At 43.8% G+C, this 25,573-nt stretch overlaps 1 protein-coding gene across 3 annotated transcripts in view; it reads left to right on the top strand.

Moving 5' to 3' along the window:
• EPHA4 (EPH receptor A4) overlaps positions 1–25,573 on the top strand; it is a 241,040-nt gene that overhangs the window by 21,204 nt on the left and 194,263 nt on the right. The window contains exon 4 of one of the 3 annotated variants that reach the window (XM_029615384.1): positions 14,878–16,182. The exons of the other annotated variants lie outside the window; for them this stretch is intronic. Coding sequence (XP_029471244.1) covers positions 14,878–14,882 — 5 coding nt within the window. The 3' untranslated portion in view covers positions 14,883–16,182. Of the gene's footprint in view, positions 1–14,877; positions 16,183–25,573 lie in introns of those variants that run through there. 3 annotated transcript variants of the gene reach the window in all.

Raw genomic sequence — 25,573 nt, 5'->3', positions numbered from 1 at the left:
TCCCCCCTCCCCCTTCTTTATTGATGATTTGGAGAACAGTTGCATTTATTTGTGGAATATTGGTGCCTACCCCCTTCTTGCAAGTCAGCACCGACTTTTAACAGATTTCTGAGCAATTGTATAATTCCAAGTGTTCTGCCTTTGCTCCAACTTCTTCTTCCGTAAATGAAGAGTCGCCATTTCAGTCTGCTGGGGAGGATGACAGCCTAGCCAGCTTTGGGTCAGCTAGGCTGAGAGAATTCTTTACCAGGCATTGCAAAGAACACAGCAAATTGCAACAAAGATAATGAATGTCAGAAGGAAGGAGCAGACATGGCATCTGCTCCTGGTTCTATGGAAAGCCAAGCAAAAACTGGCACAGAAACTAATTTCTGGGTCATAAAAGTACCTTTTCATTGCACGCCACAAAAACAGGCTGAAATTTGAAAAAGCAAAGCTGGCCTCCTAAATTTAGGTTCCTAAGTTAGAAACCTGAGTTTTCAGCTGAAAATTCATCTACATTTCTGATCCTAGTCCTTAGGACCTACCTTGCCTGCTCTTCATTTGCTTAGGTTTAGATCCATACATTTGGTGCCTAGTGCTGGAAATCAGTGCTCAACACCTGTTTTCCCCTCCCCCTCACCCACATAGCCACCCATTTTTTAGACTCCTAAATTTAGAATCCTGATGAAACTAAGAGTCTAAATTTAGGAGCCTGTCCTAGTATATTTTCAAAAGCGCCAATTTAGGAGCAGAATTCAGACACCTAAATGCTTTGAAATTTGATCTTGGTATTCTTTATTATTCCAAAGACCATATCTTATGTGGCAAGCAGATGTCAATTTAAACACCATCCTATAGGAAAATTAGTTTCTTACCTGATAATCTTCGTTCCTGTAGTACCACGTATCAGTCCAGAGCTGTCCGGGGATGTCTTCTAGGATGGCTGGGGTGGAGCTTCCCTTGGCTGACAGAGCTTTGCTCTGTGTGGGACTGCGTGTACTTTCCCGTGTGGTGCTAGACAGGTGCTCCAACGCCAGGGCATAGGATCCGAAGTTGTCCTCTGAGGCGTGCGATCTTGGGAGCGCACTGCCTCTGGGCCCAGGGGGACATGCAGCCACAGTCCCTGCAGTTGGCCATGTCATGCTCCGGACCCAGGCACAAATAATCTGTTCCCATTTGGGGGTTTGACTGGGGGTTGGTTGTATAGTTTGGTTTTGTTCCATTCTGCTTTGACATTACGTAAGACTGTGGGAGGCACCTTGGTATATATGCCAGGGTTGTTTTGAAAAACTTCTCTGTCTCCATCTGCTGGAGGGGAGGCAAAACCCAGGTGTCTGGACTGATCTGGGTATGTACAGTTATAAAACTGTAATTCTTTTTTAAAGGATCATCATATACGGGCGGATTTTAAAAGCCCTGTTTGCGTAAATCCGCCCGGATTTACGCGAGCAGGGCCTTGAGCGCCTATTTTCTATAGGCCGCCGGTGCGCGCAGAGCCCCGGGACGCGCATAGGTCCCGGGGTTTTTGGAAGGGGGGGGGCGTGTCGGGGCAGGACCCGATGACGTGGCGTTTCGGGGGCAGGACCGGGGGCGTGGCGCCGGCCCGTGGGCATGGTCCAGGCCTTCGGACCAGCCCCTGGGTCGGAGCACGGCGCGCCAGCAGTCCGCTGGCACGCGTAGATTTACGTCTGCTTCTCGCAGGCGTAAATCTACGGACAAAGGTAAGGGGGGGGGTTTAGATAGGGCCTGGGGGATGGGTTAGGTAGAGGAAGGGAGGGGAAGGTGAGGGGAGGGCGAAAGAGAGTTCCCTCCGAGGCCGCTCCGATTTCGGAGCGGCCTCGGAGGGAACGGTGACAGGCTGCGCGGCTCGGCACGCGCCGGCTGCCCAAAATCGGCAGCCTTGTGCACGCCGATCCAGGATTTTAGAAGATAGGCGCGGCTACGCGCCTATCTTATAAAATCCAGCGTACTTTTGTTTGCGCCTGGTGCGCAAACAAAAGTACGCGAACGCGCTTTTTTAAAAAATCTACCCCATAATGAACTGTGTGATCACAAATGTCTTTCTAACAGTTCCGATGTTATAATCATCAGTCTTAATTTAGTCCTTGTGCAAAGTCTTTACACAATGTTTCTTTTGTAATACTTTTTAAAAATAACAACGTTCTTTTCAATTAGAAATTCATCTTATCTGCAGGTAGAAGCAGGCTGCTCCATCCCCGACTCGGGTTCGTGTTTTGATCGCTGAGTTTCAGGGGGACTTCGACATTGCACTGATAAATTCTGTGTTCGCTGCTTCATAAATAACACAGTCCTCAAAACCGCTGTCTTGCTCCCTTCCATGGATGGCAGTCATTCTGTCAAGCTCGGGGCTCTAAATGGGCCAGAACAGGGCACTGACAGCTGCAGAAAACATGTGGCCTCGGGCATTCCAGGCGCAAGAAGAGACGGGGCTGACCCGGGTAGAAGCAGGAGGAAGCAGCAGCTCGCCTGCGTGGCAAGCAGGAGAAGACCACACCGGGCCTGCGAGAAAATGGCAACAGTCAGGGGAGGTCCCCGCAGGAAAGGGGAAAGTAATTTGCCTGATTTGTGGAAGATCTAAGGCACAGAAGGAGACAACGTCGTGACCGTCCTGGAGGATGAAAGGGAAGGTGAAGGGAGGAGAGAGAGAAGAAGACATCACAAGGACAGACGGGGAGGAGTAGAGGGTAAACAGCAGGAGGGGGATGGTGAGCATGTGCAGTAGGGACGGAGGTGAAGGCGATAATTAAAGGGAGGAGGGCAAGATGTGAAGGAAAGGAGAGAAGGAGGGCTGGGTAGGGGTTATGAATGGGGGGAGTGGGGGGGCTAGAAGGAGAGAGACAGAGGGCCCTGTGCAAGAGATGGTGGAGGCAGCTACCCCCATCTTGGACCCACCAAGGAGGAGTTTGCTAGTTTGGCTTCCATTCCATGTGGAAGAGGAAAAAAACAACTGCTTTTCTACTTGACCTGTGCAGGAGGAAGGAAAAAGTAGACATCCTGGTGTCCTGGAGCCTCATTGGGGGTTAGGGGAAGATGGAGGACTGGGGTGGAGAGGGATGAAAAGGGATATTGGAATGTGAGGAAGGTAGGGCTACAGACCAAGAGCCTGGTTAGTAAGCCATGCACTAAAACTGCGAGCTGAAATTCAGCATACGGTTTCTTAACACACGCAGTACATTTTTAAACTCCCAATGCAGTATGCTAATTTTATGCTAATGAACTGGGAGAATTTCTTTGTGTCTTTTTGTTGCAGGGTTTCAAAACAAATTGAGTACATTTTCAAAAGGGCTATGTGTCAAAAATTAGCATGTACACACACAGGTGGCCTATATTTGTGTATATGCTGTTGTGTTTTGGGTGGGAGGTGTGGGTGAACTGGGAGTAGTTCAGGGTGAAGTACTTGCAAGGTCTTGACGAACTGTAGACGGACTAGGTGAATTGGCAGAGGTATTGACAAACTGGTGATGTCAAGTAGACATGCATATTTTAAAATATATCTGCTTCCACATATAAATCAGTTTTACATGTATTTATTGTATTGCAAATATTTGCCAGCACTGAAACATACATCAGAGCCGAGCGATGTGATATTTTATAAAATAGTTTTTATAAAATATTAGGATAAATTTCCACCTATCCATGTACATGTGCAAATCCAGTAATGCAAATAGGTTTGAAAGTTATCCTCCATATGTTTTTAGTGGATTCCCCTCCCCCACCCCAGTTCATTGGTGGGCTGAATCCAGGGTGCCTCGCAGTTCTCAGGGCCAATCTTTCTCTCTCCAAGGAAATTATACTGCTGCTGGGATCCCGGGATTCATCCGGCGGGAAGGAAGTTTACACCTCTGGGGTCCCTGGTGCAGAAATGGGACCCCGCACGAAGCCCAACGCTCAAATATACTGGTCAGTGGCTACTCACAGTGGCTGCCTAGAAGGACGATGCACTCTAGAAATGGACCAATATTGTTGTGCAAATGAAAAAACCTGTACTGTAACTTACACAGAGTGATCCAGGATAGTACTGAAAAAAATCATCACAAGAAAAGCAGTGGTTTCCTTATCCTTTGTGCACCTTTAGCCACTCTCCTTCCCCACAGAGGATTGGATGATTGTCCTTATTAACAATCATAAAACCGGGGGTAGCCCACCAAAAGAGTCTTTGTTGCTTTAAAAAAAAAAAAAAAAAAAGCTGTTTCCAACAAAAGTTCTTTTCACAGTCACAGATCCCCAAGGTTTTCTCCTTTGCTGTTAACTGGGCACAAACAGGGAAGAGCCCAAGAACTTAGTCCTTCCAGAGATGGGGTTTGCCCTTCTGTCAGGAACTGGCCCACACCAGATAGCAATAACAAAACTCTTCACTTTTTCAAAAAAATCCTCACAAAATTCCTTGCTTCTCACTACTCCTGAAACTCTTCAATTCTCCAAAACTCCTGGGACAGTCCACCTGAGGAGCAGAGAAACTCTGATCAGTCCTCTATGGTAGACGCCAAGAGGAACATTCTCTCCCCAAGCATGTGCAGAGGGTATTTATTAGGGATGTGCATTCATTCAGGACGAATTAGGCAATTTCAATTAATATTTCCCACAGTGGGCCGAAAACGAAACCCAAACCAAAAAGTTCGGGCTTTGCATATCCCTAGTATTTATTAGGGATGTGCATTCATTTTTTACGAATTAGACAATGTCAACGTTATTGTCTAAATCGTAATGGATCGGATGCGCTGAAAATTTTGCCAAAATTTCGTATTTCATGATAGTGCACACTTATGGAGTTACTGCGCACTACATATTTGCTAGTGCGCAGTAATACCAATTAGTGCACTGTTTTTCTAGCTAACAAACTCCTCTGAATTGATACTTTTTACTTTTTAAGTTGCATTTTTTAGTGCGTACTAACATTAGTTACAGCGCACAAACACATAGTGTGCTAAGAGTTCTATTAGGGTTCGTACTAACGAGCCTTAATGCACATTAGCATCTAGCTAGTGTGCACTATCTCATTCAGTGTACTGCATACTAATGCTGAGATAGTGTGCACTAACGCACTTCAGCAGAAATTGCCAAAAAAACCCCAAAATTTTTCACGGAGCAGCCGATCTGAAGCCCAACCCAATATCTTTAAATGAAGCACATCTCTAGTATTTATACCCCTAAGACACAGCCCACAAAAAGGTGGGGTAAAGGCAAAGGGAGGACCCCAAAAATACGAAAACCCTAAGATGCTGGAAAAGCCAGGGCAAAAATACTAGCAAACGAAATAAACATTAAGTAAACCACAACCTGAATTTAAAAAACTCCAAAATGACGAACACACATTTCCTGCACACCCCTATGAAAAAAATGGATCAGGGGACATTTAACACTGAAAAATTGTTTGTGGTTTGCAGTGTTAGAAATACCCATTGAAAAACAAAGGTCGATATTTGCCAAGCTAAATTAGAAAAAAAAAAAGTGACACTCTTAATACAAAATTTGCTAACAATGCTTATTTTATTATAGTCTTTTTTTTTTCAGTTTAATACCTTAGCTTGTCATCCTTGGTACACAGTGGTTTTTTTTTATTGGGCTTGAGATTTCCTCTTCACAACTCAAATACATTAATGTCAGTCAGTGGTGTCTATTTCTGATTTCTGGATGCCCCTAGGAATAGAGCTGTGATTATACAATTATGAAAGTGCAGGCCCTTGGTACATGGAGTGGTGTTGAGTAAATGAAGTTCCATTGTTGCAGTGCTTTTTGGATATTAGGAGCTGGGAACAGTCTTTGAACTCGACTATCGAAGAGGAATACAATGCTAAGAGGACTGGAGAATCTTAGGAGGGGGAGGATGAAGACTGTAAATATTGAAAGATGTCATCAACATAGTACTCTGAGTGCTGGGCAACATAATCAAATAACATGCACTTCAACAAGCATATATACGTCAAATAAGCTTCAAAGGCTTTGGGGATAGGCTTTGAATAATCAGAGATGACATCATATTTTATTGCTGCACAATGCAATGTTGCATTTATGTGGCTGATGTTAAAGGAAATTACCAAATCTAATAAGTGTGCCCACGATGATGGGTGTTTACTCCACTAGAACTTCTTAAAAAGGGAAGGTTTTCTTTTAATCCAGATGTTGGCTCTGTGGTGACACCTGCACTGATGGCTCTGGCAGCCCATTTACTTTGATATTTATTTCTCAGCGAAGCCCTTGTGAAGTGGGAGCATTCGCACTAAAGAAAAGAGCCACATTTTGATGGATCGAAGCCTTTGAAGCGGCAAAGAATAAAACAGATACTAGAAAATGGGAGTTCAGTGGTGCCCCAGAGTTTAGGCAGCTGCACATTGCTCACCACGGCACTGTATACCAGTATCTGCTTTCTGGTTTGCTACAGCCCTCAGTACTCACAGGGCATCTCCAAACAAATCTGCCCACCCTTTTCTTCCATCTAGAGAGAAGACAATTGGAGTTCATCCATAGCAGACCACAGCACATATAGGAGGTAATTTTGTAACTGCCTTCATTAATGGAAACTCTGCAGATTTGTTTTACCCACTAGTTTTCTGGAGGGGAAGTATGCATATACTTTCCATTTGAAAACTATCCCACCAGAACTACCCACACCCAGGGCCGGTGCAAGGGGATTGGGCGCCCTAGGCACCTTCAGCCTTGTGCCGCCCCCGGACGCAGCCCCCACCAAAAGAAAACGTACAAAATACCCGGTGGTCTAGATGGGGGCCCGGTAGCGATCTGCCGCTCCCGGGGCCTCGGCTGCCACTAACCAAAATGGCGCCATGATCTTTAGCCCCTACCATGTGACAGGGGCTACCGGTGCCATTGGTTGGCCCCTGTCACATGTAGGGGCTAAAGGCCACCGGCGCCATTTTGCTTAGTGGCAGCCGAGGCCCTGGGAGCGGCACATTGCTCCCGGGCTCTCTGCTGGACCACAAGGGGGGTGTCAGGAGGGTGGCACGGTGAGGTGGAGGCTGGCAGAATTTTGAAAGGGCATATTTTGCCCTTTCAAAATTCTGCTGCCTGCCGTGGCGCCCCCTTAATCGCAGCGCCCTAGGTACAGGCCTAGCTCGTCTAGTGGTTCCTCCGGCCCTGCCCACACCCGGCTGAAGTGTGCACTGACAGGTGAATTTTCAAAGGCATTACACACGTAAACGTGACATACTATCATAGCACTTCACAAAAGCCATTTATCCATGTTAAGTGCACCTACCCTATTGACAAATCAATGGCATATATTGTAGCAATTTTCAAAAGCTCACTTACATGGGTAAAGTTCACTTGCACATGTAAAACCCTGTTTTAAGTGTGTAAATGCTTTTGAAAATCAGGCCCATAATTTTTTGGGGAGAAAATGTACACACATACATTTGAAAATGCATATGAGTGAGTGTAATTCCAAATCCTGCCCTTACCCCACCTCTTCACACTGTGGATAAAAGTGCACATGTATGTTTGCATGTACATTGGGTGTGCAATTTTTTAGAAAGCCTATTTTATCAGGTGCTTATATATCTGATATTCACTTTATTTATTAAAATGTTTGTACCGCTTTTGCAACATTCAATAAAAACACAAACCCCAAAGCAAACAAATTAAAGCCTTGCTCCTCTCCAGGCCACCTTTTCCCCTGTACATCCCTAGTTAACTCAGCCTCCCCACAACATTATTTTCAGCACCTTAATTCCTTCCAACCACTCTCATCCCACCGTCCTCAATTGACTGAACCCAGACCCATCATATAAGACCCCCTTATCTTCTTCACTGTCATTCGCTATTTGTTCCTTGACTGGGATCTGCTGTCTTTAGTGTGAAACCTTTTAAATTAGCCTTCCAGTAACATTTAGTATGACATCAAGAACTTTGGATTGCTTGTGGTTAGCAACCATCATGTTCTATGCTTGAATAGCCATGCCTCTGAAATTATATTAGTTGATGCATGATACTGTTATTACTCTGCAAGCCACAAACTGCCCTTGAGTTATATTCTAGCTGTCTTTCCTTTGCTATTGTCCTTTGAGTTATTTTCCCATTTGCTTGTGATGTTATGGTGTAGCGTACACTTCAAAATGGGAGGGGAAAAGGAGAAGCTAAAGAAACATCAAAAACTGTTAAATAGACAGCAAGAGGTAATCTTGAGACATATCACCAATAAAACAGTTAAGATGTATCAAATCTTGCAGGAAGTGTCATCATAGAAACAGGATTGCTCATCAGTTATACCACCAAGGATGACTTTATCGTAAGTGAAAGCCCCCGCAGTATAATCGTATGACATTCATATTAAAAAAAATTTTCCCCTCCCTCAGCAAACAATATGAAATGTGCAATCGTTTTTCCTGAATTAGGCAATTTCGTTGAAATTGCCTAATTCAGAATGGTTGGGGAGAACCGAAAAACGATTGAATTTTTCCTGAAATTTTGGAAAAAATTCATTTTTGAGTTAGTGCGACTTAGCTCCCCATTAGCGCGCACTAACTCTGCCAGGTTAGAGAAAAAACGAAATTCCCGTGGGGGGGGGGGCCCCGAAACGAAGCCTGACACGAAATTTTTACCCGAAACACATCTCTATGTAGCAAACCCTTAAGAAAACACTGAAAGAAGTTCAAAATATACATAGAACAATAATACAACTACAAAGATTGAAAGAAAACATCATGAGCATTTGTTTAGCTCAGCTGGCTGAAAAGTTGGTGCTTGCCCTAACCGACCCCCTAGGAATGCCCAGTATTTGAGCTGCTCAGTGGCGATAGATATTTGAAGGGGGGGGGGGAGGTTTGATCTAGCCGCCTAACCACGGCTATGCAGGTAGATCATTTAGAAAATGTGCCTGTATGTTTACATGTATAATTTAAATTACACTTAAAAAAATGAGCAAATGTTTAATTGACATTTTAAGATATATTCATGTACATTTTCTTTGCTAGGCCAGTATTTGTTGACACATTAATACAGTACTATAGATGTCATAAATTTTAATGCTGTAACTGAAGCTGATCTCTCTCTCTGGGCATAGATCAACGAACGACTTCAACTCCTGGCTCTCGTAGGTTTTTTTTGCCAAGCTCAACTCATGGGTTTCGTGAAGTGCCAAGAAATAATTAATCAGCCCAGTGAATGCTGATGGATATTGTTTAGTTTTTGATTAAGTAAGCTCTGACTTTTTGTTTTCCTTCTTAAGTGACAAATCCGACTGATTACAATACTAACAGGTGTAAAGCACTCAGAATTTATTAGGCATGTCCTGTGGCTTTTGGACATGGAAATCTTGATTCCTGGGGAAGTGGAAAAGCTTGTGAAAATGTGCTGGCGTCCACATAATTTTGCATAGCGGATTTTCCTTTTTTTTACCCCTGTTGAAGCCCATTCACAAAATGCTTTGCTAATATTGGAAAAGCCTATGATAATAGCGTTGGGAAATGAGAAGGCCTGTAGAGATGCAAGTGAGGAGGACTGGGTTCAGGAATGGTCTTAAACCTTCACCTGTATTTCTGCAGGTAAGCATTCTTGAACCCAATCTAAGGCACTGGAGGAAATAAATGAATCACCACAAAATAGATTAGTTACATTTATTAGAGTTGCACAGCTTGCTATATCAGAGAAACTACTGCAGTAACACTTGCAAAATGTGAGGGAGGGGCTGGAAAAAGGGAGATGGCAATGGAAACAAATGTTATGGAAGAGAAATAGGGCCCCAAGTGGGCACGTGGTAGGAACAGTGGTACCGAAAAGTAAAAAGTGATGGGCAAAATTGTGCGAACAAAACAAAACGATAGCAATATTTAACCATCCAATCATCTGTGACAGATTAAGATTCTGGGGTTCCCAGTCACCAAGACTTTGTGGACCCCCTGCCCCCATAGCCTCTTATATAGGCTGTATAAGAGTCAGCCTGTGGGGGGTGGGGTTCCATAATGTTGGGGGGCCACTAGGTGCCTATTGGGTAATCTGGCATTGCCAATCATTAAGCTTGCTTGAAAAATCACAATACTTCTTCTAATACCCTCCACTACCTAACGTGGAATCAGATAAATCCAAATCAGATACATCCACTTCTGAATGATTTATTTTTTATTTACACTACCCTATTAAATCCAGCAACTCATACACATATTAACAGAGGTCTTCATACATGGCTAGCATTCATCATAATTGTGCAGTTGGTCCCTCCATATGATCATTGACCTCACAGCAGCCTATATTTTGATTTGAAATGTTTCTTATATCTGCAGTTAAAATGGCACTTATCAGTCTCTTGTAGCCTCTTTCTTTGTTGTATTCCCCAGTGGTTACCTAGTTGCTACTGCCTTTTCCCCAACATGGATCCACGTTGTGAAATGATCTGCTTCTGGTGTGTTCCGCTGCCATGACAGGGCTTGTCAAGCTTTAATGACTATGCACCTCTGGAGCCGCCAATGACTCAGCACAAAGAAGAGACCCATAATGACGACTGCACATTCCTGGAGCAGATCATTTCAAAACGCAGATCCATGCCTGGGGCAAAGGTAGTAGTGGATTTAACTGGATTTGAACATCACAAGATATGTAGTCCTGAGTTGGCAGTTTTTAGCTATATTGGAAAATTAATTGACTGTTTAAGCGTTAAAGAATGCACAATCCTTGGACATTCCATCTAGCCCAACCATTGGCCCCTAGGATGAGACTCCCGGCTTTGATTAATAAAAAAAGGAACTGCAGTACAACCAGTAGACGACGTGCACAAAGGGAAAAAAGAAATGTGAAGCGGTAAAAAAGATTTAGGCCAGTGCCTGAGAGAGGTCCAGATGGGTATAAGCAGGAGAAAGTGTCCCATCCTAATCCTGGTGCTGAGAATGTGAACAAAGATGCAATCAAACGCTTTTTGCTCAAGCTCACCTGTGCATCCAGAGAGCTCCTCTTACTCCTTCCCTCGCTCGCTAGTTTACTTTGTCTCATGAACTTGTGAACTGATTAAAGGAGTTAGGTTTTGGCTCCATTCATGTCTTCATGCTCTTAAGGAGCCAATCATTAACCAGAAAATTGTAACTAATTGTGCCACAATGATGCCTTTATGAAAATTGTGTAATTATGTTCAACAAAAAACAATTATCAATTTTAGATCTATATAGCAATTAAATGACCACTCAGTATAGTGTTATATTACACAACTCATTATTAAAAAGCATGGTTTACATTTCTCCCATGCGGACCCTAGTTTATAGTTATTGGAATGGAGATGGATCAGGGGTGGAGGGTCCTGCAGATAGCCAGACATTAAGACCCGAGAATTAGGAATCTGCGGAAGTCAGAGATTCTGCCAGTCCATACAGAATGGTATTGTCTTAGTGGGAGGAAAATAAAGCTAATGTTAGCAGATTAACTAATTGCTTGTAGGGACAAAGATTACAAAAGTATCCTTGAGCAGAGTTTTCTTGCAGTAGGAATGACTTTTAATGCGGTAGAGCAGGGACACTCGCCGCCATGGTTCTTTGAGGGTCACAAAAAAATCCAGTTTTCAGGGTGGCCAGATTACGCACATGAACCAGGAATACGCAGATATATTTGATTAGCAGTCTTTAGGGATACGCCAAGAAGAAGCCTGCTTCGTGACTCTTGGAAGGCTGGACATGAATACACCTGCACTAGGGTTTGTCTGATAAATGGAATATTTTTAGTTTTACAGAGGCTTGTATACAAGAGGTGCGCTCTCACCATGGAGCAGAGAGCCTGATTTAGCCAGCTAGATTTTGGCCACCTTAGTAAATCACATCTTTAATAAAGTGTTTCTGGCTGAAAATCAACTTAAATCTAGCCAGTCAAAATCTGAGTGGCTAGATTTTAGGGAGGTGCAGCTTCAAAATGTTTGGTTCAGGTTTTGTTTTGTTTTTTAGTTTTGTTTTTGCGTATTGGTTTGCGTATTGTTTTTTGTTGTTTGCCATTTAGAAGAAACCAAAAATGGCTTAAGTCATTGCATTTTTGGCATTCATTAAAAACAAAATGTACATCCCTGCTAGATTTAGGAATGCCATTACAGAGCCCGCAGTTTGTGGACACCTAAGTAAATCAGCTAGCGCTGAAAATCAGTGTCTGTTTAAAAAATATTTGCAGTTACCTGGCAAATGTTTCATCTTCTGCCATTCTGTGATCTCCTACACAGTAGCAGTTTTCATCATCAGATTCTAATTTAATATCTACAAATAAATCTCCCTTAATAAATTCTAGGTATCACCACCCCCCACCCCCTCCTGAAAGATTTGGTTTACAATTGTAGCCACATAATACTAAGAATTAGTAACCAGTTATTACTCTAATAGTAGCATCGGACCTCGGGCTGTCTCTTAATGGTTGCCTAGAATCACATTTCAGAACAGGAGAAGTTGTAAGAAATCAAGGACAAGGGTTAATGATGGTGATTGAGTGTAATCTGAGAGGGTATGTCACAGAGGCATGCAGAATTCAGATTTTTTTTTTTTGATATGGCAGCCTTTACCCCCCAAAAACCTAGAGAGAGAGAGAGAGAGGATCTGAAGTGCTGCAAGTGTAACTGACATCCTAGCTTATGCCTAGCAAAGCATTCAGAGCCACACAAAGGAGCCGGGGAGTACGTAAATCAGGTGAAAGATGTAAGTCCCTGTTTTATTGCTCGTTCCCTGCTGTTGCTCAGGGTTCCCGGTGTTGGTGGCATGGGGCAATCGTGGCCAGCTTGACCTTGTCCACTCTCTCCCCGTACCCTTGTTGGGGGGGGGGGGGGGGGGTCGCTGTCCCAGGGAGCCCTTCGGCCCTTTAAGCCCTTGTGATGTGAGAGTTGGGATTTGGTTTCACCTGGGAAGCAAAATGGAACGGCTTCATTTTTCAGTACAGTCCCTGGGTCTCCTACAAAGAGAGAAACGGGTGGTCAGCTGGTTCCTTTACTTGTCGTGCAGCGTGAGCAGACATCTCTACTCTTCTGTTTGTTGCAGGTCTCTTGTTTAGTAGCTGAGGTGCTTAACACTTCTGTAAAGCAGAAATTGTATGTTTTTTCTTTTCACTAGCCTGTTTTCATTAATTCGAAAATTTACTTTTCAGATGGAACAAATTAAAAAAATAAATCAAGTAGGACCAATGTTCCCCCTATCATTTTGTGGGCTGTGTGCACAATAAAATTCTTGTGTGCAATGCAGCGTACAGATTTGTGTGCAGTGCTGTTTGAAACACCAGTCTATATTCCTTTTCTTGTGTGTACTATGTTCCCCTTGGCAGGGCCGGCGCGTCCATTAGGTGAACCTTGGCGGTCGTCTAGTGCGCTGAGCCGTTGGGGGCGCCGAAGGGTAGCCACGTGGCGCCGCAAGCAGGGCCTATCCCACTCGCGGCAAACAGAAATAGAAACTGTGTGCTTCTCAGGACTTCTCACGGCCCTGAGAAGCACCCAGTGTCGCGCGCCCCCACCTGTTTTGGCGTCGACTGTTTCTATTTCTCTTTTCCGCGAGCGGGATAGGCCCCACTTGTGGCACCACGTGGCTGCTCTTCGGCGCCCCATGTGGCTCGGCACCCTGAGAAGCATACAGTTGGTGCCAAAACAGGGGGGGGGGGCGTGACCGGGAAAGGGGGATGGCAGCGCAAGGGTCGCCTAGGTCGCCCAATACCCTTGTGCCAGCTTTTCCCCTTGGAATGCTTGTTTCATGACCTGTGCGTGAGCGCACACCTGTGCACAGGTTACAGGGAGCACTATGGAAGACCAAGCTGTACGAATGCGAGCCAGTCAGGAAAATCTTTGGTTGCAGTGAGAGCTCGCTGTATTTTTTTCATTCTTAACCAGATCTCTTAGCTGTTAACTGCAGGATAAAACGAGTGAGTTGGGTGGGCAGCATGACAGTGGTTCTGCGCAGAGCTCAAGACTGGCGCTGGCACCATGGAATGGACAGGACATGGGAGAGAAGAGGGTAGTGTTGGGTACAGGCAGGCTGCTTGAAGAGGCCTGAAGGGGCCAATGAAGTTAGTGGTAATTGACGTTGACAAAGAATCTGGTTAATTTTTTGAAACATTCCTGTTTGCTGACCGTATCTGGAAGGTTAAAGATCATCACAGACTGCACAGGGCATTTTGTGGAAAGGCTAGATAGTTAAATCTCAGTCCATTAGTTTGTTTCATCTTTCAAGAGGACCATTGAAATCGGGCTGTGACAATCAAGCAGTGTTTGAAATTCACCTAGCAAACACACCAGGATTGTTGGCTTGGCCCACTGGGGACCCTCCCCATTTAAAGACTGCACATTTCTTGCATTTGCAAAGGTCAATGAGTCCTGCAAAGAGCCGCAGTATATTCACATGTATATAGTAGACGGAGCAAGGTAGTCTGCAGTTAATAATGCCAATATTGTATAAGCACAAAAGCACTAGTAAGCTGCCTTTATGCATAATTCAGCAGCACATCTTGGTGTGAAAATCAACTTAATTTAATTTACAGACATTGAAACAAGTTTGGATTGCTAAAAGGGATTACTTTTCTTTTCTTTTTTTTTTTTTTTTTTTACATTTTTTCTTGAAATTAGTGATGCATTCTCCACCCCAACCCCCACATTATACTTGAACTCACTGGCTATGCTTGAAAATATGCGAATAAAAATCAGAGAGTAGAAGCTAATTGCCGAGTCTGGAGACCAGTGTAATGCAGATCATTCCATCACCCATGTGATACATCCCCCACCCCCCTCTAAAATTTGACCTGCGGCAGCTGAGTGGATTGAATTCCACATTTCACTAAGAAGCTGACAACCTCTGGGTACATTTTGGGGGCTTTATAACACTCGTCAAAGCAGCACAAAATTTCAGGCAGCAGCAGCAGCAAACGTTGCTGGCATTGCATCTAAATGTTTATATCTTGTACAGATGTTTTTCTCACTGGGGTCTTTTTTTTTCTCAGGCTAAGGTTCACATGCTGGTTCTGTTCTAGACTTCCAAATGAGAAAGCGCCGATGGGAACCCGTTTCATCAGAAATAGCAGCCTGGAAGATCTTTGAAATGAGATTTGAGGTCTAACTGACATTTTACTGTGGTAGCTTGCAAATTAGGAGGAGCTCTTTACAAGCTGCAACGAGCTGGATAGAAAGAATGCATGAGCTAATCAGGGACTCATTAGGGTTTTGCTAATTGGCCCTGTTCACTGAGAATTTTTGTCATCCTCACATATAATGAAAGAAACACCTTGCGCAATGGGACCTCTTAGGGGTAATGATACAACTATTTAGCTTTAGGGTTTGGGTTTTTTTTCTAAGTGCAATTAAATGCTAATGCCAACCCTCAAAGTCAGTTTTAGGATTATTATTAGTTTGTTTATGGAAGTAAAATATTGTTAACCAAAGCTGGGGGATGTCAGCGGGCCCTGCCTACCATAGAGGGCGGAATGACCGGCCTCTGTATGTGGGCTGGTCCAAAGTTAGTCTCTTAGAGGTCATTATTGAAAGGGGTTTGTCCGGCTTAAGACCTGGATTTAGGCGGACAAACCATGGGATTTAAAATCCTGCTGGTCTGGCTGCCCTCGACTTAGCTGGCTAACTTTTATTAAAAAATGTGATGTCAGGTGTGATCTGGGGGGCATTTCAAGGTGGAGTGCACTTTTACAGCTACTCTGGATAGCACCGATTTTCGACAGGATACGGCTAACATAGGCCTAGATTCACCCTTCTAATGCAGAATGGTGACTCTAGCGAAAATGGGGGGGGGGGGGGCAGGTCTGTGAAAGCCGGCAGCCATCGCACCACCGCGGTGTTATCGCTGCCGGCTTTCGCACCCAATAGCGCCATCGTGAAAGGTGGTGCTAGTGGGTGCGCTGCTGGCGACGATAACGTTACTAACCTTATCGCTGCCAGCGAAGACATCGCAGCGTCCGCCTCCCTGACTGACCGACTCCACCCCCGGCAAGCTATCGCACGCGATAAGCAATAGAAAATGACCCCCATTGCGAGCTAACTTTCGGATTGCTGAAGAGCAGTTCCAAATTTAGCCAGATACATTTATCTGGCTAATTTGCACATAGCTGGTTATATTCAATGGTGCACCTGTGACATTGAGTATCCCAAGTAAATTAGCTGGATAAGTCTATCCAATTAATTTTACTGGCCAGCCTAGCGTCTCACTATTGACTCCTTAGACCCTGTCGTAATAAGGCATGAGGGAGGGAGATAGAAAGTGAGCATAGAATTTGTATCATTTTGTTCACGAAGTATGTTCTCTGCACACAAAATGTGATTTATGAGCATAAATTGGGAATAAAGTTGTGTGCACCTTATTACAACATTCAAAGTCTTTTTTCTGGGGTGAAAATGCATTCTACCCATGAATGTGCTGTCTTTGGATATTGCCCGATCTGTCTGCAGATAGCAGTGGATAGAAATCTGCATGTTCAACAATGCTGACGCTTTTTCTCATGGATTCTGGAGGCATTCCCAGAGGCAGAGAAAGCAGCTATGCATATAAGCTTTAATATTCAAACCTACCTATGTAGTTTCCAACAGAAAAATTACACACAGGGAAGGCAGGTGCAGGCCCTACAGTTAATTTTTGCAGGGGACAATAAATCAAAGCAAAAGCCTGTGTGGACATTTGCTTTGATTATTGGTCCAAATCCCACAGGTGAAAGTATCCACAGAGTTTGCACCAATGTGGGCAGTTTTTTGATTATTGCCCCTATAGAGGATATTTGTAAAAGGGATCTAGCACAATATCTAAAGGCTTAGCCAGCTAGTTCTGAAGGGCTGAAAGCTGTCCTCTGCTCGGTTGGCAATATTTAGCAGCTGAAACAAAAAGGATATGCCCGAGGAAAGGGTTAGATGGGAGGTGATGGGGAGAGAAACTAGGCACATACCTTTTAGAAGTGGATTTTCAGTGTGCGAATGCAACATATACACATGTGAATAGCACGTACATGCATGCATGCTACTTTATAAACCTCGAGACTGCATGCAGGTTATTTTACTAGGGGAAAAAAAGGGGCAATGCAGAGGCATTTTGTGGTGGGGGTTCCAAAGTACCTGTGCGAGATGCTGTTCTGGAAAAGGTGTACGTGCGTCAACTACCAGACTTCTCCAAACATTTTTACTCCTGCAGGTGGGCTCGCACAATCAAAATTGGACCTGTCTTTTGTCTTCGGGTTTTTGGGTGGGAGGTCTGAGTGAACTGGTAGGGCTTAGGGTGACATGCTAGTGGTCTCGGTGAACTGGAGAAGGATTGGGTGAACTGATGGAGTTATTGGCAAACTGGTGAGTCCAAATACATGTGCAAGTAAGTATTTTTAGAACGGGATACACACATGCTTTATAAAATATCTGCTGGCTATCGCAGGACCGTTACCGCGGGATTCAGAGAGCCCGGCGGTGTTAGTGAATCCAGGCCTTAGTTTGGTTGTGCATTATTTATATCAAATAAAATGTCTGTTCTAGTAACAGTGCTGTGAAAAAATTAAAATGTATAGTACTTGTTTCAAAACCAAACTGAAGAAAGCTTGCACTGCAGGTGCATTCCATTAACCAGATGGGCATAAATCCTCAGTGCCAATATCACTGTTGATTAACAGAATTCAGCCATTTCGGTCCCAACTTGGTCACTAGTCCACAAGTGTCAGAGCACTAAAAATGTCATCCACCAGACACTGAATACCCAAGTTCAAAATATTTAATAGTGGACAATATTCACAGGACAATCTTCTTTGACCAGTGGTAAATAATTAAAATAGAATGCAAGATCCATCATTGTATTCATTTGCTCTGAACATATGGCTATTTTGAACTGTATTTTATATGCATGAGATAGAGATTTGCATGCAAATCTCTCATGCATATTCATTGTGGATATCCTGAAAACTTGACTGGCTAGGTGTGTCCCGAGGACTGGGTTGAGAAGCACAAGTTCAGAGGCCATAGATTTGCACCGTCTTTCCAGATGATGCAAAATCTATGCTCATACTTTTCATCTCCCTCACACTCTCCAAACTCTCATCTTACATAGACCACCTCCTTTGGGCTGGCCCAGTGGCTCAGTGCAGAGAGTCACTACTTATATTCCCAGATCAGGACTTCCACACACTGGGTTGGCAGGGAATGCTGTGGAGACAGCATCCACAGCATTCCCAGCCTTCAGGGGTGAGAGAGTTGTGGTCATCCATAAGGGCAACAGCTGGTGACCAGATTTAGAGCTCAAGGTAAGGGGTCCCTGGTGCATGGCTCCCATTCTCAGGTTTGTTGCTGCATTGATTAGATTAGGAACAATGGAGGGTAAAATCTATTAAAATATGGTAAAAAAAAATCTCCAGGTAGTTGTGAATAAAGGATCATGGCACCAAGATCCCCCGCACTGGTTCCAATTGAACTGGAAGAGAAAGGAGGACCTAGCAGGCCAACAACCCCCTACCTCCCCTGGCACTGAAGCCTTGCTCTTCTTCCTTCCAACCTCAGAACTCCGATCTATGGAACAACCCATTCCCACCCCTGAGCCACGATCTACTCCACTGAACCACCCCCACTCCACCTTGTGCTGGCGCTATCCTCATTCCCATCCCTCAATCCAACAAAGAGCCTCTGACTCAAATCCCACCCCCCCCCCCCCCAAGAAAATCACAGCTCCTCTAAACCCCTTTACTGGAAGCTCATGATTCTAGAGAGTCTCTGCCGGCAGGATGAATATGGTTTTCCTAGTGTAGGCACATCTGATTATACGATGTCTGAGGGTTGAGGGAGTTTCAGGGAGTTGGGATCTGCTTGGAGAAGGAGGGGCAGTGGGTGGGGGAGGACCACTGGAAGCTCTGTTGGATCGAGGACATGAGGAATGACACCACTGGCTAAGGGGAGAGGGAATGTTAAGTGGATCACAGGTAAAGGGGGAGCTGGTTGGCAAGAGGGGATGCTGCCAAGTTCAGGATCATTGTAAGAGATCATCCAGAAAAGAAGAGAGCTGGGTGGCTGGTCTGTTTAATTTTGTTTCTATGCCAGTTTATTTTTGTATGTATTTGCAAAATTTTCTAGAAAGCTTACATCTTTTAAGCATAGTACCTTTTCTGTTTATAGTACACAATTTTTAAAAATACCATAACATTTTCCATCTGAGTTTTAAGCATCTACAGCCCTATACTACTTATAATAATGATTTGGAAATGATATATTCTCTTATATCCATCTGGTGCCTTACAAATATACTGGATAATTTTTAGGAGTAGGAAGAAGAAAAAATTTCATTTTGTTTTTCATTTTGTTTTCAGGGGTTTGATTTTCCAAAAATTTCATTTCTTCAAAAGTTTATTTTGTTTATTTATTTTAAAAAAACAAAAAACAAAATAAATATTTAAACAAAAACATCCCTCAGAAATAACAAAAATAAAGAAATGGGGTCTCTCAAGACCCCCTAACCTGACAAAAATGCCAGAGACAGGATCCTCTCTGACCCCCACTTACCAGGTCTGGGTGGGATCCGATGCCACGTCCTAGGTCCAGGTTCCTTGTGTAGGGCATAGGCTGAGATCATGGAGATCTATGACAACCTAGGTCTATGCAAGGCTTAGCTTCAGCCTTGGCCTAACTGTGGGATGGTCCAGATGCCTAGGCCCAGGCTAAGGCCTTGGCCTCGCATAGGCCTAGGCTGTGGTAGAACGCTGTGACCTCAGCCTATGCCCTATGCAAGGCCCAGACTTTAAGGCCTGGACCTGATGCCTGGGCCTTGGCCCAGACCCAGGCCTGATGCCATGACCTGGTCTGGAGACTCAGTCCTGATGCCTGGGTCCAGACACCACAACCTGGTCTCTAGGCCAGGGCCTCTTCCCAAACCCAGGCCCGACACAGGGACCTGACCCAGAGCCAGGGACCTGACCCAGAGCACTCCTTTTTTTTCTTTGGCTTTTGAAGCCAACTGAAACAGTCTTCCAGGGTTGTGCCAGAGTTAATTGGTTGTGTTGCAGCATTCAGCCTGGGCCTGGGCCTCTGGGTCGAGGCTCGGCATTGAGCTTGGGCCTGGACTGCAATGCTGGATCCCTGGAACAGGTATGTTTTTTTTAATATATATTTTTGAGGTCTTGGTCAAAGCCCCGTGTTAGGCTTGGGCCTTGGCTGAGGCCCCGTCATTGTGCTTGGGCCTAGGCCGTGGTTTGTGCATCAGGTCGCAGCCTATGCCTAGGCAAGGCCCTTACTTCATGCCTAGGCCCAGGCCACGATCTTGCACTCAGGCCTAGGCCGAGGCCCTTGTTTTTGTTTTCAAAATGAAACATGAAAACCAATAAATTTCATAGGATTTTCAATCATTTCACTTTGATAATGATATGAAATAGGTAATTTCATCTCATTTCTTATTTTATTTCTCCCGAATGCCCATCCCTAATCATTTTTTTTTTGGATTGATTGAAAGGATCCCTCTGGAGCCATCAGGTTCTGTAAACTCCAGTCCTTGTGGGGCACAAATGGGCCCATTTTACAGCCTAACCAAAGTTTGTAAAATTAATATAAGCCAGTCTTCTATAGAAATATCTTACAAATATTCTGTAAACTAGAGGTGGCCATGACTCTTGAGGAGTGAAGTTTTCTTTCCACAGCTGTTTCTAACTTGCTATCTTATGATCACTTTGCTTTACCAAAAATGTTGTATCTAGTTGGATCTCATGTGTAGGAAACAAGAAATGTAAATTTCTAGGCAAGCTGGCAAAAATCTAGCGCTTACAAATAGCAACCCTGTCTCAGAGTAACATTGTTACCCTTTCACATGCCTTACTTCACCCTTTCATAGGCACACAGCCTTTTTTATGAAAAGAGAGGAAATGAATTAGTCCCAAAACTCCAGTGAGGTAGAAGAAATGGATTATTCCCTTCCTGTAGGCCAATATAATGCTTATATGTAATACTTGAGATTGAAAATCTAGAAATATAGACATGGAACTCCCTTTTGCCATGACTAAGATCATTAGCTCTAGCGTTTTGGAATAGACTTTATTTTCAAGGTTCATTTAGAAGACACTGTTGTGGGGGTGGACCCTTGGATCGAGGTGGAGTTGGTGCAACTTACAAGATGGAGCCCTGCTGGTTCCCTCCGTTGGCTGGCAGAGTTGTATGAAGAAGAAGCCCAGCTGGAGCTTTGCCTATGCTGGTCCACATTCCCCTCGGGTTGAGCCTCTGGGTGACGAGGCTGGCAGGTCTTAGTTGGGGGCCTCTGCTAATGGTCAGAAGATCTGTTAAAGAGGCTGGAACATGCAAGCAAAGTCAGAGGCAAGGTTCTGTTCAATGGCAGGCAGCATTCAGGGATAACCAGGAGGCGAGCAGAGGTCAGAGGCAGGCAGCAATCAAGGGATGTCCAGAAGGCAAGCAGAAGTCAGAAGCAGGCGGTAATCAAGGGAGGTCCAGGAAGGAAGCTGAGGTCAATACTGGCTATCTGTCCAAGGGAAGGTGGGACAGATAGGCAGGGCAGGGAGGTGAGGAGCAGAACAGGTGGGCAGACGAGGAGACATGGATCACTGAAGAACTGACCACAAGAACTGAAGAGCAAGGTCAACAAGGACTAGAGGAGCAGAAGGCTGAGATGAAGTTCAGGAACTGAAGACAGTAATGCAGGAAACAGAGAATGCAGGCAGGGAACGCTGAGACAGCTCACACTACAAGGACTGTAGGAGACCTGTTGCTGAGGGGAGGACTGCAGGGAGAAAGGGCTATTTATAGCCTTAGGCTTGTGATGTCATCCGAAGGTGCTGCGGGAGTTTTCCTGCCGTGGGCTCTGTAAGTTTGGTCATGGGCATATGTGCCTAGGGGCAGCCATGTGTGAAGCCGGCGGCATCCTGCTGCATATCACATCGGGCTTGCCTGAACATGGCGGCCTGCCGTACGTCTGCTCAGAGGATCTTTGGCGGTGTCAGGGACTGGCTACGGTGGCTCAGAGCTGTCGGTAAGTGTAGCGGTTTGTGGGGGAGGCCTGCGGACCGCCAAATGCAACAGACACAAAGGATCATTTTAGTTTTGTGTCTGTTAATTTTAGTTGCTGTTGAGTTAAATGGATTTTTCAAAGTATATATATATATATATATATATATATATATATTTAATATTACACATTTTGTCCAGAAGCTGCACTTTAATAGTCATGGGAGGGGAGGGGGGCAATTTTGAACATCAATTTCTGTAGATAAAATATTTTACCTGTGTAAATTGGCTTCTTGAAATTGCCCACCCTCTGTTTGCTTAAACGTAATGCATGTAGATGTATCCACATTGACAGGAGATGCTCCCAAAAATGTGTTTTGGTTGTGTGAGGAAAATAACACGCAATGATTGCATTTTCAAATCTACGAACATTAAGATGAATTTTCAGAATATTAACATGAGTAAAAATTAGCATGTATGTGTATAGATAGCCTCTATTGTGTATTCTGTATTTTATAAGAGTCCAAAATATGTGCATATGTTCACTTTTGCATGGATATATACATGTATAAAAAAAGGGGTTGGTCCTAGTGTGTTCCTGGATGGGGCCAACAGTTACACATGTAAGTTTCTATTTTAAAATGCTCTTACATGTGTACATTTTTCAGCTTATGCATGTATTTTTACACCTGCTAATTATCTGGTGTAGATGATACTAAAGGTGCTTATTGTTTAGTATGGACTGGTGGGAGGGGTGGATGAATTGAGGAGAGTTCAAGTTTGAAGACCCAGGAAAGTCTCATTGAGCTGCAGAAGGACTGGACAAGCTAATGGAGAAATTAGTAAAACTTGCAGTTTCATCGACATGTTATAAAGTTCACTAACTTATTCACATAAATAAGGACTTATGTAGGAAAGTCTTACTTTATTTTCACGCATAAAATATACATGGATATTTTTAAGATAGGTGGGTAAAGTATGCGCATTCAGTGCATTGATATGTGGTTTCAGTGCATTGCATACATTCACATGAAAGCCTACATATGCATGTATGTTGCAGGGTAGAGATACGCACATGTTGTAAAATACTATCATAAATCTATGCACAGTCACACATTTATTTATTTATTACCTGCCCCCTCCAGGGCAGGGTGCATAAAAACATCCATAAAAATAAAAGACATAAAAACAACTAACAACATTATATTACTGCGTGTCAAGAAAAAACAATGTGCTTCTATACCAGAACAAGTTACTAGAATGCCTCTGCATGCAGAAAGGTTTTTATTGTTTTCTGAATAACTTTGTGTCCTGTGTGAGATGTAGAGGCAGCGGTAGGGTGTTTCAAAGGGTTGGACCAAAAATAGAGAAACAGCATTTCGTGTTGATAGAAAGACAAGCTACCTTTGGAAAGGGGACATCAAGAAGAAAATTGAGAAGACCACCAAAGAATACGAGCTGGAGTAGAAATGCGTAGAGTAGATGTGAGCCATGGAGACCTAATATTATGTAGTAAATTATGTATAATGACAACAACCTTATATTTAATACGGGCAGAAATTGGTAACCAGTGCAGAACTTTCAAAATAGAGGTTATGTAGTTTCTCATAGGAGTACCAGTGAGTAGATGGGTGGCGGAGTTTTGAATGATTTGTAAGGCTCTCAGGGAATATTGAGGTAGCCCGAAATAAAGAGAAATACAGTAGTCTATAGTGGGAAAAATTAAGCTTGAAGGACAGTATGAAAGCTTGTAGGTTCAAGAATAGGTATTAGATGACAAGGCATTTTCAGTTTGAAAAAGAAACTCTTTACCACAAATTTAATTAGAGGAACCATGGTGGGCTTTGATTTAACATGATATCAAGATTATGGACAGTTAGTGAAACTGGTATATTGACACCTGCAAGTTGGAAGGAATCTGGGATTGTGTATATGGAATTACGACAAGGACAATTACTTCTGTCTTATTAAGATTTAGGAAGAATTTGTTATTAGAAAGCCAAGAATTGATAACAAGAAGGCATGAGGATGCAAACTGAAGGGTAGAGGACCAGGTAGAGTGTAATGGAAAGAGAGACTGAGTGGCGTCTGTGTAAATCATTTATGTGACAGCCCAGTGTGAAAGTAAACGGCAGAGAGGTGTTAGATATTGAAGAGTGCAGCAGAGAGAGCAGAACCTTGTGGAATGCCAGAAGAGATTTGATACCAAGATGAACAATCATTATTGAAATAGATCTGCTGGGAACAATTAGAGGTGTATTAAGAAACCCATGCATGTACAGAGTCACCTGTGCCAGTTTCTGAGAGACAGGAAAGGGTGTCAAAGGATGATGAAATATCAAGGATAAGTAAAAGACAGTGAGAGCCAGAATCAAAGCCATGGTGAATAATATCAAGGCTAGAAATCGGTAACGTCTCTGTGCTGAGAGAGGGTCGAAAATCAAATTGATGCTGATCTAAAATGGTTTGTTCAAACAATTTGGAAAGCTTTTTTCAGCATGGGGGCTTTAATGATTTTTGAAAGAAAGGGCAAGGAAGATATAGGACAATAATTTGAGAAACAGAGGAGTCTAACGATGGCTTTGTAAGAATAGGTTTCACAGATGCTTTTCTAAGTTGACTGGAAGATAGTAGGGGTGTGCATTCATTTCCAGTGTATTGGTAATCCGCAACGTATAGGGCCATATTTGTTGTATTCGTGGGGAAGCAAAACGTATTGCGATTCCCCACGAATACAATGAATCTTCACCGAATTATTCGGCTGTGTAAAGGAGCAAATTTAAACAAACCCCCAATCCTCCTGACCCCCCAAGACTTACCAAAACTCCCTGGTGGTCCAGCGGGGGGTCCGGGAGCCATCTCCTGCACTCACGCTGTCGGCTGCCGGTATTCAAAATGGCGCCAATAGCCTTTGACCTTATGTCACAGGGGCTACCGGTGCCATTGGTCAGCCCCTGTCACATGGTAGGAGCACTAGATGGCACCACTGTCTTTTACTGGCTCTCACTGTCTTTCTTCTCCTTGATATTTCATCATCCTTTGACACCCTTTCCTGTCTCTCAGAAATTGGCACAGGTGACTCTGTACATGTATGGGTTTCTTAATACACGCCAACGGTGTGAGTGCAGGAGATGGCTCCCTGGTCCACCAGGGAGTTTTGGTAAGTCTTGGGGGGGGGGTCAGGAGGGGGGGGTTGTAGTTAATTCAATTTTAGCCAGGAAACGAATAAGAATGAATGCATGAACGTATCGGGGGCCCCCCTTGCCGAATGCAACGTATCTGCCCCCAGACAAATACGGAATACAACCTATGCCATCCCTCTGCATATCCCTAGAAGATAGTGATCTTTGTCAAATCTGGTACTATTTTATCATGACAACATTGGAGAAGTGCCATGGCACAGGGGTCCCGAGAGCAAGTGGTACAGTTGATAGAACTGATGGTCTGAGACATTTCTAACTGGGAGACAGAGAAAAAAACTGGTCCACAAGAGTTCTGGAGGAGAGAGAGGGACAGAGTCAGTACTAGGAAAAGACTAGTTTAAACTCTGAATTTTAGATTGGAAATACAAAGCAAAAGAGTCAGCTAAAGATTGGCCTGGTGAAGGTTTGGGGAGTTATGTATATTGGAAAAGGATGTAGTCATTGATTTTCCAGTATAAAACAATTCACGAGAGTTGTTTAAGGAGCCCATGATTCTATTGTTGAAAAAGTGATGCTTGGCAGTATTGACTTCAAT

This window comes from Rhinatrema bivittatum, chromosome 9 (genome assembly GCF_901001135.1).
Source record: "Rhinatrema bivittatum chromosome 9, aRhiBiv1.1, whole genome shotgun sequence".
Taxonomy (NCBI): domain Eukaryota; kingdom Metazoa; phylum Chordata; class Amphibia; order Gymnophiona; family Rhinatrematidae; genus Rhinatrema; species Rhinatrema bivittatum.
Note: the sequence above shows the minus strand (reverse complement) of the source record. Positions and strands in the feature narration are given on the sequence as shown.